Raw genomic sequence first — 16,898 nt, 5'->3', positions numbered from 1 at the left:
AAACTGTGGCCCAGGGATGTAAAGGGCCAGGCATCATGGTTGAAGGATAGAGTGGGGGCAGATATCTTGTGAATGACTTATTTTTTCTCCCCTATTGCTCTAATAAGCTTCTTTCTAACTCTATGAAGCAAAGAGCTCTGAAGTTAAGGAAATAATGAGGTCATATTTTCTGAGAATTTCTTTCAGGAGAACTTCAGGCTTAGCATTTTACAACAGCCCTCTAGTGTGGTGGTCATTTGATGTTCCAGTGTTAGCACTGAGTAAAGAGCTACTTTCCAACTGGAGATGATGGTTGACTTGCCAGGTGCCCTGCATCTGTTTGATAACCTTCTTTTACTTAAGCTTTGCCCAAAGCTGCTGGCTGTATGGGTTCTGTCAGCAATTAGCACATTTCCAACATAGGTCTGCTTACGGTAAGTGTCACCTTCATTTTGCAGAATAGTTAGCTAGGCATAGAATTCTTGATTGACAGGCTTTTTCTTTTAACACTTTGACTATGACCTTTTACTACCCTCTAGTTTCTTTTGTTTTTAATGACAGGTCAGCTGTTGATTTTACTGTGATTCCCTTGTATAAATGAGTTATTTTCTTGCTGCCTCAAAATTTTCTTGTCTTTGTCTTTCAGCAGGCTAAGACATATCTAGTTGTGGATCTCTTTATGTTTATTCTACTTGGGGTTTGCTGAGTTTCTTTGGCGTGTGAATTAAGTTTTTTTTGATATGGAGTTTCACTCTGTTGCCAGGTTGGAGTGCAGTGGCATGATCTTGGCTCACTGCAACCTCTGCCTCCCGGGTTCGAGTGATTCTCCTGCCTCAGCCTCTGGAGTAGCTAGGACTACAGGCACGTGCCACCATGCCCAGTGAATTTTTGTATTTTTAGTAGAGACAGGGTTTCACCATGTTGGCCAGGATGGTCTTAATCTCTTGACCTTGTGATCCACCTGCCTTGGCCTCCCAAAATGCTGGAATTACAGGCATGAGCCACCATCCCAGGCTGGATTAAGATTTTAAACAGATTCAAGAAGTTTTAGAACATTGCTTTTTAAAATATTTTTTCTATACCCTTCTATCCCTCCTTTCCTTCTGAAGCTCCCAGAATAAATTGATATACTTTGATTCTGTCCCACAAGTTCATTTGTCTTCAGTCTTTCTTCTAATCTTTAAGTTGGATAGTTTCTATTAGTCAGTCTTTAAGTTCACTGATTTTTTGTTCTGCCATCACAAATTGGCTATGGAACCCATATAGATTTTTAAATTGTTATATTTTTCAACTCTAAAAATTTTCATTTGATTCTTTTCATTGTTTCTATTTTGCTATTTACAGTCCTTATTTGTTGAGTCACTTTTTAAGTTTTAAAACATGCATACACTAGCTGTTTCGAATTAGTTGTCTACCAAATCCAACAAGTGGGGCTACTTAGAGTGTCTAATGGCTGATTCTTTTCCTGAATTTCAGCCACATTTTCCTGTTTTTATGCATGTCTCATAATTTCTTGTTGAGAATTCAGTATTTTAAATAAAATATTGTAGCAATTTTGGATAACATCTGATTTTTCTCCTCAGGAATTTTTAAATGCTGAAAGTTAAACATCAGAATCTGGTTCTCCTGCATTGTACAACCACTGATGTCTCTTATTTTCTAGCCTGATTCCTAAAATGTATAATAGAAATGCAGGTTCCAATATTTTCTTCCCATACCAATGATGTTGCAAAATGATTCTATCCTGAAAAAACAATTATATCACTGATTTTCTCAAAGTTCTTCTCATATCTCCAATTTCAAAGGATGAGAACTGAGAATTGAGGAATATAGGGCTTTGACATGGAAGAGTCGGGGGTAGAGACACCACACTAAAAAAAATTCTTTCACCCAACTCAGGTTGGCAATAATTTGATACTAGATAAGTAATTCATTTTCTATTACTTGCTTATTAAAAACAATTTTAGGCTGTTACTCTTCATAATCCAACAAGTCATAATATCTGTTTTCTTTTGTTGTAAAATATTTGCATAATTTGTAAATGAATCCTTGGATAGCAAGCAACAGGGACTCACTAAAGGCAAACAAGGAAAACAATGGAGTAGGGATGATCACTGGAAACACAAATCTCACAAAACAGTAAGAAAATACGTTTATTTAAGCATGACCTTATGAGAAGAATAGTGTACAGAAGGAAAAACACTTTTCTTCTATTTTCCTAGGTTCGATGTCTGAGAATTAAATTGATAAAAGACAGACTGATGAGGAAAAAAAAAACCATTTAATTACATATGTACAAAAAAGTCTTCACAAAGAAATGTAACTCAAGGAGGCAATTAGAATTTTGGACATATACCATCTTAACAGAGGTAATTAAATGTGGAGAAGAGGCTACGCAAAGGAAAAGGTGTATGGGGCTTCTTGTGGAGAATACAGGTAGTGGGGGAAGTTATGGAAAGGTGCTAGGAAATATATGATAAATAAGGGTTGTTTATTAAGGTCTGTTATGTGCATAAGTGTACTCTCCAGTAAGAAGAATTATTTCCAAGTAGATCCTTTCCTGGTACTAGAGAAGGAGACAGCTTTACAAATGGAAATTCATGGCCTACTTTTAGACAGAAAAGCAGGAGGGAAAAATAGTTTTTCTCATATCTCCTATTTCTCAATTGCTTTCAGCTCAAAATAATCCTTATGCCAAAATGGCACATTTTGGGGTAGGCATATTGTGGTCCCTTCAAAACAGGAACCCAGAAAACATCAGGACTAAGACAGCTGCTCTCTCTGGTTCAGTTTTTCTCTCAATTTCAAATTCCCAGGAAAAGAATCTGATTGGCATCATTACCAACCAGTTAGGGGTCAGCGGTCAGGCAATGGATTGACTCCATGAGTCAGGTCTCCACAGGGGCTGATGCCATGCCAGATGCATTGTTAGGAGGTGTGCAGGGCTGCCTCCTTCAAGGGCTGTGGATACAGGTACTAGGAATCATGTCTACTACACATACCAGATGTTTGACACCATTCTGATTTTATAAAGTTATTAAAATCCCATGACCTCATTGTTTTCCAAGAGGTAGAACAACCTAGAAGTTTCATATACCAAAAAAAGTAACCCTTTTTTAATTGCTTAGCAAAGCTGAGTTTCAAAACCTCTATTCAGCTCTATCATATTTTATCTGATTTTTCAACATTGAGCAGCTAACACCATCTTTTCATAATTCTCTCCCAACAGCCTGATTTCAATTTTTTATTGTTCAAAGTCAAGTTTCTCCAGGAACTAAGCAAAGGGTTAATAAATATTGGCAGGTACTTCAGTAGTTTAAGGCAGTGAGGGACACAGTCATGACCATGATGTGGATCCTATCCTCTAGGGGAAAAGGCTCACACAAAAATAACCACACAATGGGATATGGAGTGTGAAGGGTCACAACAATACAGTAAGGCAAAACTCACCCTCTCAAGAAGGGGAAGGGCCAGGAAACTTTCCAGAAGTTTTTACAGGTAATTATTAGGCTGAGCCAGGGGAGAATTTGTATAATACATGAAGAGAATGGTGCTGGGGTGGGGCTCAGCCAATCCTGAAACCACCAGAGACAACAGAGCAGAACTATTATTAAGCCCTAGTAACCCTCCTCAGGCCCCACTTATTCTACTACTCTCTTTCCCTCCTTTGCCACCTACCTGTTTTAACATTCCTCTTTAAAAACAAAACCTCAGAACTATCAGTATTGGTATACTTTTTGAAGTTTTATCTTCACCTCCCGAGTCCTCCATAGACACCCAGGTATGAGAAGAGACTCAGTGTTCCTGCTTCCTCCTATTCCTTGCTGCCTCTGCTATGCTTCTTAGGGAATTTACCAATAATCTTTATGGGATAATATGAAAATAACAAACATTAGAAGGTTATAGTTTTCATAATCTTAAAAGTTTCAGGTTGACTTCTTTCTGAGCTGGTAATTGAAAGTGGTTTGGATTTCTGCTGTTTACTTTTGTTCTTCAGGGTGGAGTCATCAAACCTCTTAATATTCTAACCTTGCCCTGGGCCCAAGTGTCAGCTGGAGCACAGGCCCTCTTCCCACCCCTACTTTCTAGCACTTTTCCCAAGGTGACCAGGCTAGTAGTTTAAATCATCCTCTTCTCAAGCCAGTCATTTGCATTTCTGTGGATCCTCAGGCTAAGTGACAATGGTTTCACTCCTTCACTGGAAATCTGGAATTGAGCCATTGCAACTTGGAAGCAAAGGACATTTTTGTAGGAGAGAACTTAATTGCCAAAATAAGCTAGGATTTTGAGGAGAAAGAGCAAAATCTTCAAGATCATTTCAGTTCTATTCAAGAGCCAAAACATTGGTGAAAAAGTAGAAACCTCAGGAAATTCCCTTCAGACCATTTATTGGTGAAAAGAAAGGCCAGAAGATGGAGATGGTGGTAGGGCAGAAGGAAGGTGGTTTTACCAAAGGCCAGATATTTGGAAGGCTTAGGAAAAATCTTTGGAGGTGAGGGTATAACACATTGTCTAAGAGAGAAATTATAATCACTAGAGCAAAATCCTGGTAGAGAGAAGATGGTCCACGTTTAGGAGCATAAGTGGAGTATGAGCTTTTAAGAGAAATGTGGACACCCCTTCTCAACCAGTACTGAAAGAGGTGAAGATGTGTGAAAAGTGAGACTGAGGTTTAGGAACGTTAAGTTGAGGAACTTCATGATGGATCCTTTACTAGAGTATGAGGCAAGATCATTTGCAGAAGCGGAGGAAAACCACATAAAGCAGGGGCTTGAGGAGATCAGACATAGGACAGGTTTGGAAGTGGCCCAGATAATGTTCCCAGATATGTGTTCTGGATAATCATCCTCCTGATGAGGAAAGGAATTGAGAATCAGTGAAGACCAGTAAAGTTTGAAGAGCATGAACTTTAAGTGGAATGAAGTGATCCTTTAAACTTATCTAGCAATGGTTAGTAGCACAGGAGCAAGTTGAAAAGAAAGCTTTCAACTACATACAAAAATAAAGAAAATAATTAATGTTGAGTGACAACTTATTTCAGAGGACATCATTCATGGTGGATTTTTAGTAACAATTTAATTATGACAAACATGAAATCTACAATATCAAAATAGCCGTCTGAGAAAAACACACACACAAAAGACTATTGGAGTAATAATACAATGAGCTTTTTTCCCCTTCTTTCTATGCTAGCCTAAGGCAAGAAAAAAGGAAAGAACCATTTTTCTTCCCATTAGACACATCTTCCATTCATTCGATGTGACTGAAATTTTTAAAAAAGCAAAATCATTGATATCTTGTTATTAAACATATGTCTTATACAACAATTTGCATTTTACTTTTTCTGTTCTATAAACAAACGCACACATTAAAAAGCTAGAAGAAGTCAAAAACAGCCTATTTCCATGATGGCCAGGCATGACACAGCACTTCCTGGCCTCTGCTGATCCCTTCCCAGTTCTGAAAATATTTAGGGGGAACAGTCACATGTTCACCTGTTTTGTTCCACAGTCCAACCCTGTGTAGGATTGTCATCTAAGTTCAAATTTTACCACAAATGTGAAGAAATTTTTTTTTTTCCTATCAAGGTACCATATTAACATTTCTTAGGTTACATCTTTATAATCTTCAATTACAGTAAGATAAAAACCAGTAGCAAAGCATATCACCCAACTTAAAATTCAGAACAGTACTTAGACATATGCAACTTGCACACACATTAATCTGTTTCTCTCCACAAAATATTTGTAATTTCCAAAATCCTATCAGCTTTTTCACACAACATGGTCCCCCCAGTCTGAGGCGCAGTAATATAAACATAGTCTCCTTACTAAAGAGATTAGTCGAAAAATAGTAAAATGACCAAAAGAAGGAACTTAAGAATATCAGTGGCTATAGGCTAGAGCAATATCGTGTTTTAAAGCCTAATATGTTCATGAAATTTCACTTTAAGGTGGTATCTAAATATGAAATTTATTGACAAAAAATTAGTATTGACAAACTAACATAAAATGATTTTAAATGAAAGTAGAAGACATTATTAAAGCTCAAGATTTTTGTGTGTACTGATTTTCATGCCTCAGGTTATTTCTACATCAAATTTAAAGAGAATTGGAAAATAGAAAACAAAACCCACCAACTGTAATCCATTTCCCTTACTCTTTTGTGAAATCATCAGAATCAAGAAGGATTGTTTCTGTTTCCTGTGTCTTTATCAAGCCTGTAACCTCTCAAGTGAAAGAACATGCACCTGTCAAGCTCCTAGTGCAGGATGTACACACAGATGTGTTTAATAAGTATCTGCCCACGGGGAGATTAGAGGTTTGCTTTGAGAATCCGGGAACAGGCTATCTTATGTGTTGACGCTTTGGCGTCTATCATACAATCCGTCACCTTGTTCCCTTACCAAAATATCATCAAAGGAAATCCTCTTTGAGTCTTATTTGAGAAGGATTATGAGTTTGAAGACCCAAAACGTTGAGGCAAGACAGGAAAGGGGGAGTGGTTGCGGAGAACAAGCCTAAGTAGGATTCGAGTGGCTCAGTGACGTCAGGAGGAAGCAGCGATGGAAGGGATGGGGTGCAAACTCACCTGGAGAAGCAGAAGCTGCACACACGTCAAAGGTCAGAGCCTAGCCTCAGGGCCTCCTCAAACGCAGGAAAAGTGAAACGCCCACTCCTGGCTCTCACTGTCAGGGGTACGTCTAAGGGCTCCGCTGTTCCTCCCTTTGATGCCAGGGACAAACCCTACCAGGCACAGTTGGGGCTGGCAGGAAGGCAAAGCGAAACCTGCCCCAGATTTCAGAGCCAGCGCTGGGGAATCTCCCTGTCCTCCTCTCCGCCACCCCCTCCCGCGCCCGCGACTTGAGACACCCTCATCCTCACACCCACCTTCTCCAGGCCCTCTCGCGCTGAGCAGCATCGGTCTCTATGGCGACCTGAAACCGCAGCTCCTATTGGCCCGTTCAATATGAGGGCCGGGCCAATGGGGAGGACCAGCCCTCTCCTTCCGGCCAATGGGGTGGCGGGAGCAGGCCCGGGGACGGCGGCGTGCTGACGTTCCCGCGAGCCCGGGGCTGGCCGGGCGGGCTGGCGGCGGGGCGGGCGGCGGCGGCGGCCTCTGGGCAGTAGAGGGGGCTCCGGGGCTGAGTCCGCGTCGACGCCGGCCGCGGAGGCGGCGCCATGGGCAAAGGGTAGAGGGGCAAGTTGGCCACCGCCGCCGCCGGGGGTGGTGGGATAGCCGCTCCGGGGGAGGGGGCGGGTGGGGGAGGGAGGGGCGGGCAGCCGCGGCACTTTTTTAATTTTTTCGGGTGCCGCAGCGACGATCCCTCGGCGCCGATGTCCGTGATCCCTGGAGCGACGACGGCCGCTGCCTAAGCTGGAAAGTAAGTGTGTGGGCTCGCGGGAGGGCGCGGAGACCCCTGCCGGTGAGACCCCTCGGCCCTCGCCCGGAGCACGCGCCGGGGCCGGGACCTGCGCGCCGGGGGCCCGGCGCCTCCCTCCCGCCGCCCCGTCCCCAGCGCGGCGGCGGCTTTCCTGCCCCGCCTCGTGTTCCTGCCCGCACTCGCCTGCTGCTCCCCTCCCCCCGGCAGGCGCACAAGTTTCACCCTCCATTTGCTTTTCCCGGCGATTCGTCTCCCCGGTCTCCCGTACGCGCCGCGCACTACCCCTCCCCACGGTGGGCTCTACAGATCCGGAGCCCCCAGCCCCGAACTTGAGCGCCGCGCGGAGCCCTGCTGGACGCCCTCGCTGCGGCTTCTCCGCTGCCGCCCGCCCGGCGCGCCGCCCCGCGCCCCCGACACCCCGGGGCGCCCGCCCTCCCCGGCCCTCGAGACCCGCGGTCCGTCCTTCCAGCCCCAGATCCTGCACCTTGGCCCCCTCCCCGCCTTTCCACGCCCCTGCTGCCGCTGCCCGCGCGCTCTTGCGTTTGCCCCCGAAGTCCTGCACTCCTTGCCGGTCCTGCCCACCCTCTCTGCCCAGTGCGTCCCTCTCTGCTGGCCGCCGATCTTCACGCTCCACCCCTCCCGGCTCCCCAGCCCCGAGCCTCGCCGCTGCCCTCCTGCGCCGCCGCTTCCTCCTCTCCCTGCCAGGAGTTGAAGCGGAGCCGCGGCACCCCCCTGGCGGATCTGGTATCCCAGCCCGCCGCCGAGGCTGCCGGCCCTCTCCCCTGGACCGCTACCCGGAGATCGAGCGGCGGGGCCGGGATTTGGCTGCGTGTTGGCTGAGTGCGACAAACCGCGAGCGCAGGCAGTGGAGGCGCCGCGGCGGCCGTGGCCGCTCGGGGCGCAGCGGTAGTCAGGTGTGTGTGTACAGCGGGGGACGCGCGCTGCCGGCTCCTGGGCTGGCGACAGATTGTGCAGGAATGCGAGGAATGCACCAGGGGCAGAGTCCACACGGCCCTCCGCGGCTACGCTAGCGCCTTTCCTCCCCAGCTCTCGCCGCGCAGCCAGAGGTCACCGGAGCATCTTCGGAGCTGGTGAGCCTCATTCCACTCTTCTCCTCCCATTGCTTCCCTCCTTGCGGCAGAGAGGGTGGCGGAGGGGAAGCGCGGTAGTTCTTTTGGGCTCCAGCTAGCCTTTCACCTGGGTTTTTGCTGCATTGGTCTTCAGGACCGTGAATTTGGGGTCGATGACTGTGTAGCCAAGGTTATTGATCATTGCATAGGCTGTTTGCAAGTTTGGTGTGCAAGGTTTAGATAGTGCCTGGTTTTTACTAGGGTTTTCTGAAAACCAGCAGGAACAGGGGGCCTGAAGGTTCTTAAGAGTAATGAGCTTGCAGCCAGTATATTTTAGCTATACCAGAAAATGACTGTGCTCATGGATGGGCATGTGCTGCAAGAAAGATCTTGAATGCATCACTTCGGTGTCCTAAGAAGTGTAATTTTTTTCCTCGTCATGCTGGGCTGTGTTTAGACCTCATATAATACATAATGAATAGAAACAGAGAAGCAGTGTTTGGTCAGCGATGGGACAGATAGAACTGTCTGGTACAGTTAAATTCGGGGCGTGTCAGTTACCATTGAAAGTAACGGGGACACCACAATCATGTATATTTCAAGATGTAATTTATGAGTGGAGGTCTTAGTTCTTTCTCTTTGTTACTGAGTTTGACTTAAAAAAATGCTGCCCTACAACTTTTATAGAATGGTAATTATTTACGTGTAAAATCGATGATGGTTAGTATGCATTTTGGTCCAATTTTGTTTTTCTCAATACAGGAAAGCAAAATATTGACAGAAAATGGTTCACTAGAATTGAGCTTAGATTCATTTTATTTTAAAAGAGAAAGTAGAAGAATCCTTCTCTTGAATGCAGTATATTGCTGTAGGAGTATCTTCGTTTTGATGCCTGTGAAACAGTTACAGAAAATGGCAACATGAGAATGAAAACAACTAATGTCTGAAATAAGTGTTTCTGGATGTTGAAAAGCATCCTATATGTGTTTTTATTTGACACAGTTTGCTTTGGAGGTTGCTTTTATGGTAAATCTCTTTGCACCTTGTTATTTTGTAGCAGTTTCGGTAAAATATTAAGTCAGTTGTATGACCAATCAGCTGTCTTCCAACACCTACTTTGTCTAGATCAAGGACATTGAAAAGTATTAAATAGGAGCCTTTAGTTAAGGACTCAACAGAGAGGAAAAAATAGAAGAAAAAAAACAAAAAACAAAAAAACAAAAAAAAAAAACCATTGCACTCTGAAGGGTTTATCTTTTGGTTGCTAGGTTGTTTTTCAGCTATGTGCATAATCAGTGAATCTTCTGATTTAGAGGTTTAATTTGTGTCCACTAACATGTGGAGGATATTGGGAGGTGTTTGTAAATGCCAAAAGGAAACTTCTATTATGTAACAATATCTATTACAGCAGAGTTTAACATGCTTAACCTATGCTTATTTGACTTGATGTCAAGATTAGGAAGTGTAAGCAAATTCAGTTTCTCTGCCTCATTGGAAACTGAAAACCCTGTTCAGATGTATAGATCACACACATACACACACACACGATTGGCTGTGCAAATAGTTTTGCCTACTTCAGGTAAAGGTAAGCGTTCAGTTAGACATGCTTTCTATTTGTTATAGGTGTACGAAGAGAGGAAGTTTTTCAACTGGTGATCCTTCACAATTGAAAATAACCGAACTCGTATTTTGACCAAAGTGCATTCTCTCCCCACCCCCTACTATTATGTAAGGAGAGGGTGCTGCATCTGGTGTCTTATATATTATACTGAAGAGTCTAATTTGATGAAGCTAATTTTCCAGTTATTTTAATTTTTGCTTATATTGTTTTTGGAGGGAGTTAAGGGAGCGGAGAGCATTGATGGAAAACAAGGGAAGAAGAAACTAGGGGTAGCTAGTATTCAACTAGAAAATAAAATTATATACATTATTGCAGCAATAATGCATTTATAAGCTAAAAATTCAAATCTAATTTTGTGACTAGTTCTGACATAATATTAATTTAAGGAAATTATTACCAAATTCAGTTTAATAAAAACTTTAGCACGTGTATGACCTTGAGTATTTGGATTAGGTTTATGTTAAATCGGAATTGCAGTCTTCTTCATTTTCTTGTAAATAGGCAAAGCAAATTTAACGTAAAATGTTGACATTCATTTAATTTTTAAAAATTCAATTATTGGCAATTTTTGACCTAAATTTTTTGAAATTTTGAGTAATTTCTGTGCTTTTATCCAGGGATGAATTTAAATGGTACTCATACCCTGGCTGATGCCAACCCTCAGGTAATTCTAGCCTCTTACCTGACTCTTTTGAAATATTAAGGTATTTTGAGAAAGCTTCATAATCTAATGTGTTTTAAAAAAAATTTTTTTTCTATTTCAATCGAGCAGTAATTTCCTACCTTGCTTAATTCTAAAATGGACATTCTATCTTTATTCTTAAATGGAAGATAAAATAGACGTTACTATAGGGTTATTTTAGGGCATAAATACCTATGGAATTGTATGTCAGTTTGGGAAGTTTGCCTTCACATCTTCAAGTGTACAGGGAGATAATTACTCTTTCTATGTGTTAAATGATTCTGTAGTGCCCTTCCTGCACTGAAGGGGGAAAACTCTGAAACATAACACTAGTGGACTAGGTATGTTTGGAGAATTAAGTAACTATTTCACTGCCAGACAATACTACAGACAGCTGCAAATAGAGAAAAGAAGGAAAACTTTTAAAATACATGGATGTAAGGTTTCATCCTTACATCTATGGAAATGATGACAGCAGTCAGCAGATCAGTTTGATGCTCAGTGGTAAGAAGTAACAGAGTTATTTCAGGGTAAGGTAAGCAGGCCCTAAGTTGCCAAGAACAGCAAGTAATTCATGTACTTGCTGGTTTCAGTTCAGAAGTTGCACAACATTCAAATATTTCTTACATTGTCACTTTTATAATTCAGTGAAATTATCTTAATTTAGGGTGGGCTATGTTGTCATGACTAAACTGGGATGTTACATGATGGTGCTCTTCAATTAAACTTGGGACTGTTGCAGACTTTTTTTTTTAGTTGTTGACCTGTTGTTTTTCCTTTTCATAATTTAGATTTGCTTTTATTTTATATACCAATAAATGTTGGCTAAATCACTGATCATTTTATTATTCATAGTCTTGATAACATTATAGTTTATTATGATTCACATATATGATTCATTGCAGCTGATAAAATATTAGGGATTGGATTGTGAGATTTTATTACTACTAAATATATAAATTAAAATATGGAAGTGTCTGAGTTACTGTAAGTCATGTGATTGCAAAGCATTTGTCATGAACGGAATAATGCCTGGTGATTGGGTGGGTGCCAGTCCAGGTAGCTAGATACGGAATGATACAGTCCTCTCAAAATCCAGAACTCAAATGTAGGGTAGGGAGGGAGGGGACCAGAGGAAACACATTTCTTTGACATCTGAGACGTGTTTGACTTCTATAGTTTCCTCTCTATTAAATATAAATCTGATGAGTTGCAACTATTCAGTTGTGTTAGTACTACTATTCCTTCATCTGTGCCTCTCCACTACCCCGCCAGCCCCTCACAACACACACACATTAGGCTACCACCATATTTGTCTGCTTGGAGAGGCAGAAGAAGCTCCTTGTGGCCTGCGGCCATGTGCATAAATTGTAGACATTGGTGTCCAGTATTCCAGGTTGAATTTAAAACAGGTATGGGGTTTGACACAAAAATCATATTATATATGAAAGTTAGGGAAAATGTATATTTGAAATAAGGCTATCGGTGTACTATGCAGGCTTTGGGGACCTGCCCCGAAACCTGGAATGCAATCTTTCATAGAAAGCCACAATTGGTTTACAAATAGACTTTTCAAACACTGGCTAAGTGGTATCTGAAATTTTTGTCCATTGCAAGCCATGTCTTAAATTGCAAGCATGAGGGAGGTAAAAAGCATCCCAAATCAGAAGTTAGGAGATCTGGCAGTAACCCTTATTACTTTGACAAACCATTTAACATTTGAATGATAGCTTCCTCCTTTTAAAAATACAGAGTTTGGATTATGTTGATCTAAGTTACATTTTAGCTCAAGATTCCTGAAGTTCACAGTGGTTTTTAAAATTTTCTTTAGAAAACAGAAACAAAAAAAACTTTTCCAAGCATGAATAAACATAATCAGCCCTCTTCCCCCTTGTAACTCAAATCATAGCAACAAGGAAGTTGAATTTCTCTTTTGAGAATTTTGAACCTTCTTCACATTCATTTTTAATTGTTTTGTTTTGTTTTGTTTTGTTTTAAAACATTATCATTTTAGGAAGTGAGGGGAGGGAAGGGATAAAGCACATGTTTTCAAAGGCTTGCAGTCTGCCTCTACCCCAGTCCAAGATTACATATGGATTTACCTTAATGACACTTCATGAGCCTAGGGAAAAGTGCTTGGGATTTCACCTTCACACTCAGTAAGGCTCATGAAGTGTCATTAAGGTAGTGAGATGTCATGGTTAACAACCTTACTGTCAAGGTCCAGTTCTGGCACTGCAGCTTGCTAGCTGTGTAACCTGGCAGATTGTATAATCTCTACAGTCCTCGTTTTGCCCATCTGTAGAATGGAGTGATAAAAGCACGTACTTCACGTGGTGGTTGTGAAGATTAAATGAATTAGTATGTGTAAAGAGCTTATAACAGGACCTGGCTCAGAGCCAGCACCTAATACATTTAAATCATTATTTTTATGTTGTGGTGCTTTATGATGGTTTCTGCAACATTTACCAAATGCCAGGCAAATTATTGGCTTGCTTTCTGTGTGGGCTTTGTCAAAATGATTATGGATTTCAACAGGATATTTCAGGCAAGAAATAAACTGCTGAAGGGAAACCATTATGAACTTCATAGTTTGCAGGACATTGTCTGTAAGAAAGAGAATCCAGCACAGTAATTAAGGGCATTTTTAAGTAGGGAAGTTGTAGCTTCTTGTGGTAGGCAATACTTAGAGAGGCATTAACCACCACTAACCAACAAGTATAGGAGAGTGTATACAATTATAGCATTTGTAATCCCAGGTAGTAGTCATTTTTTAAAATGTCTTTGCTAGTCAGGACATGAATAAAGCATTAGAAAGTGTTCATCATTTAACACCACTTGCCCAAATGCTGCTTGTAAATTAACTCTTTAAGTTGCCTTTTCTGTCTTAAAGTGATGACACTTGAAAAAAGAATATTTGAAATCAGCAGGAGATTGCCAAATCAACAAAGTTTAGAAAAGAGGAAGAAGATTTGAAAGATGCATGATATAATCAACAGACAGTGGTTTAGTTGGTATCAGGAGACTCTAGTTCTAGTCCTGGCTTTGCCACTGTGCAGGTGTGTGTCCCATGAGCAAGTCATTTAACTCCTGTGGGCTTTAGTTTTTCTTGTCTATAAAATGTGGGAGTTGGCCTAGGTGCTTCTAGAGTACTTCTAGTACTTAAATTTTGCAACTCTTAGAACATCAAGCTGTTACATATTTTCCTCCGCAAGAATGTACTGTCTTCCCAAGGATTTATGACAGTTTACCCTCTGGGATAAGGAGAGAAGATTGAAGTTGTATGCTTGAAATTTTCAGCTCCTGAAAATGTAAATATTGCAGCCAGACAAACCGGTGACTCCTTCCTGGCGGAGTCCGTGGTTCCGTGTCTTATGCAATAGCAGTGTGAAGTGCTCCAGGAGTAAGAATCCTTGGGGTTCCTTGGGGCAGGAGCTGAGCAGTGAGCCCGTATGGCGCTGCACATCCCACAGTTTGTCTCAGCCCTGCCTTCTGGGCTAGCAGTTCCCTGTGCACATTGGAGGCATCACCTCTGATTGAGACTATATTTTCCAGAAGTTGGATAGAAATAAGAAAGGGGATTTAGGATGGTGACTAGAAGGGACTAGTCTTGTTACAGTGAGAAAGATCCACTTCTCATTTGCTCAAATGGTTTGTCCTCAGAAAAGTTAACTGACTCAGAGTTGCTCCTCTGAAAACATTTTTGTATGGATAATTTAGGTTCATAAGGAACTTGCTAATCCATATCTCATAGAATATAGGTACTTTTCATTCAATTCTAATTTTTACATATAGACAATCTACCAGTGTACAGAAATTGTGGCAGATTTCATGAGGGTAATTTTTTACTTGGATTTGTGCTCTTCTATAAAAAGTAATTTAAAAACTAAGTGATGAAAGTTTCTCCTAGACCCTGTTCTCCTTTGTGGAGAAAAAAAAAGTCCCTGTAGAACTCTAGTATGTGTACATGCGTAAAAGAATTTTTTAAAAATATTGAGGATAGCTCTTTCCCTTTGCGGATGCAATAAGGGTATTATTTGCAAAGGAAAGCATTAATTATACTAATATTATATGCAATATTAAATGGATTGTCAATGTCATGGTTAGAGTAAACCCTTGAAGAACAGGCTGCTGTTTCCATACCTTCATGAGAATTGTAAACACTCATGTAAAATGGAAACCGTTATTTACCACTTTGCAGTGAAGTGGATCATGTGTTCTGACACCTGTGTCCTGGGATGGGTGGGAAACAGGAACTGATTTGATCTAGTTAAAAATCACTTTATTCCTGTATACCACTAGGGGTGCATGTGAAGGGGCTGTAGACAATTAGTGCTTTAGTTATTTGTTGGAGTCCTACTGTGTGTGAGGTATTGTGGATACTTACTTAAAAAGATACTACTTATTTGAAATGCTTCATTTTAGTTTATTTTAACCAACATTTTTTAGTCCCTTGCTCCATATCAGACCCTGATAGGCCTCATGGCCAAAAAGTTGACTTCTCCCAGGGATGCTTACTGTCTGTGTTAGATTCAGTAATGGGAATCTCGGTCTTTAAGGAATCCATGATACATTTTACAGTCTGGTTGAGAAAGATAAGAACATGAGGTAGAGAAGATTGTCCTAGAAATGTTGGTATATAAATAAACATGTAAAATTGTTTTGTAAGTATTAAAGATGAGCTTTGAAATAACTAGGTTTTAGCTCATACTTCTACTTGCTTAGTTGTCTATTACCTGATAGATTACCTGATTCTAGAGATAAACATAAACCACTCTCATTAGCTTTTTTCGGGAAAAGTCTACCCTAAAGATAAATAGTGATTTCAAACCAAGTTTTAATCATGAACTTGATGGTTTTGAGTATATCTCTTGAAACACTTTATTATATACCCAATGTGAAATAATTAATCATAATGAAAGTACATTATTTATGAGAAAGCATTAATTTATGCCTTAAGACCTGCCATTTTAGTAAGTTATTTTTATTTTTCATACAACAGAATTTTGGTTTATTGTATTTCGTGCTTTTCTTTTATTCTCTGTGTGATTTGTGAATTTGTGTGCCTTTATAAGCCCAAACTTATTGTTGAAAATATTCCCTCTCATTGTTATGAATAAACAATGTTTTAAAATCCCTTGTGACATGTACTAGAATAAATGGTTTCATTGAATCTTACCTTGAATCTCAGAATGATGCACTGATGGGAATTTTTCACTTACTGTCAATTTGTAAGTCTGTTAAAAAAAAGGTACTGCATAAGGAATCAGAAAATACAGCTGGACTTCACAAGAACTATTAATACTATTAGTCTGAGACCTGTGATAAACAACTCAGATGTTAAAGGTCTAATTCAGACTGTCAACAGATGAAAAATAAGTGTCAGTCTGAAATATTCCAATAGTGTATTGGCAAGTGTCAGTCTTCCAAAATATTGTTTAAAACTAACAATCTATAAATCTCTCGTCTTATAGCGTAACTAGAGTTTATTAGTTCCATGGGAAAATAGTCCTGCTCTAAGCTACTCAACAGCAGGGACTTTATCTTTCTATATGACTTAATCTTGACCTCTAGTGGTTCTGTATATTTAAGGGAATGAATGAGTTTGAATTTTAGTTTTGAACACCTTTGCCTACTACTCTTGGATAATCTTGTCTCTGCCTAATACCTATCCTCTGTCCTTTTGTAGACTGGTCTGAGACCCTGAGACCCTGTAATCCTACGTTTCAAAGGAAAAACCTCCTGTTTAGCCTTAAAAAAAATGCTTTTTTGATACAACTTGCTAGATAAATAATTCATTATATCAAATTCCCTAGTAAGGAAGTTAACCGCTGGGCGCTGTGGCTCATGTCTGTAATTCCAGCACTCTGGGAGGCCGAGGTGGGTGGATCACTTGAGGTTAGGAGTTTGAGACCAGCCTGAACAACATGGTGAAATGCCGTCTCTACTAAAAATACAAAAAAAATTAGCCAGGTGTGATGGTGGGCCCCTGTAGTCCCAGCTACTCAGGAAGCTGAGGCAGGGGAATCTCTTGAGCACAGGAGGCAGAGGTTGCAGTGGGCAGAGGTTGCACCACTGCACTCTAGCCTGGGTGACAGAAGGAAACTCTATTTCAAAAAAAAAAAAAAAGAAATTTATTAGAAGATTTTAAACAGATTGGTT

The 16,898-nt window shown here is 41.0% G+C and overlaps 2 protein-coding genes across 16 annotated transcripts in view; one reads left to right on the top strand and one right to left on the bottom strand.

Annotated features, from left to right (window-relative positions):
• CCDC148 (coiled-coil domain containing 148) overlaps positions 1-7,707 on the bottom strand; it is a 342,429-nt gene extending 334,722 nt beyond the window's left edge. Inside the window, exon 1 of one of the 4 annotated variants that reach the window (XM_074399652.1) lies at positions 6,870-7,707. In XM_074399652.1, the coding sequence (XP_074255753.1) occupies positions 6,870-7,592 (723 nt within the window). In that variant the 5' untranslated portion in view covers positions 7,593-7,707. Of the gene's footprint in view, positions 1-6,570; positions 6,784-6,869 lie in introns of those variants that run through there. The other 3 variants (XM_003921954.4, XM_074399655.1, XM_074399653.1) reach the window with 3 other exon arrangements.
• Positions 7,274-16,898, top strand: part of PKP4 (plakophilin 4) — a 231,782-nt gene continuing 222,157 nt past the window's right edge. For 7 of the 12 annotated variants that reach the window (XM_039469686.2, XM_039469684.2, XM_039469688.2 and 4 more), the window contains exon 1: positions 7,274-7,363. The gene's annotated coding sequence lies outside the window, so the exon portion shown is untranslated. Of the gene's footprint in view, positions 7,364-8,203; positions 8,455-16,898 lie in introns of those variants that run through there. The other 5 variants (XM_074399647.1, XM_074399646.1, XM_074399644.1 and 2 more) reach the window with 3 other exon arrangements.

Source organism: Saimiri boliviensis, chromosome 5 (genome assembly GCF_048565385.1).
Source record: "Saimiri boliviensis isolate mSaiBol1 chromosome 5, mSaiBol1.pri, whole genome shotgun sequence".
Classification (NCBI taxonomy): Eukaryota; Metazoa; Chordata; class Mammalia; order Primates; family Cebidae; genus Saimiri; species Saimiri boliviensis.
The sequence above is the reverse complement of the archived record's forward strand: the minus strand, read 5'-3'. Positions and strand labels throughout refer to the sequence as shown.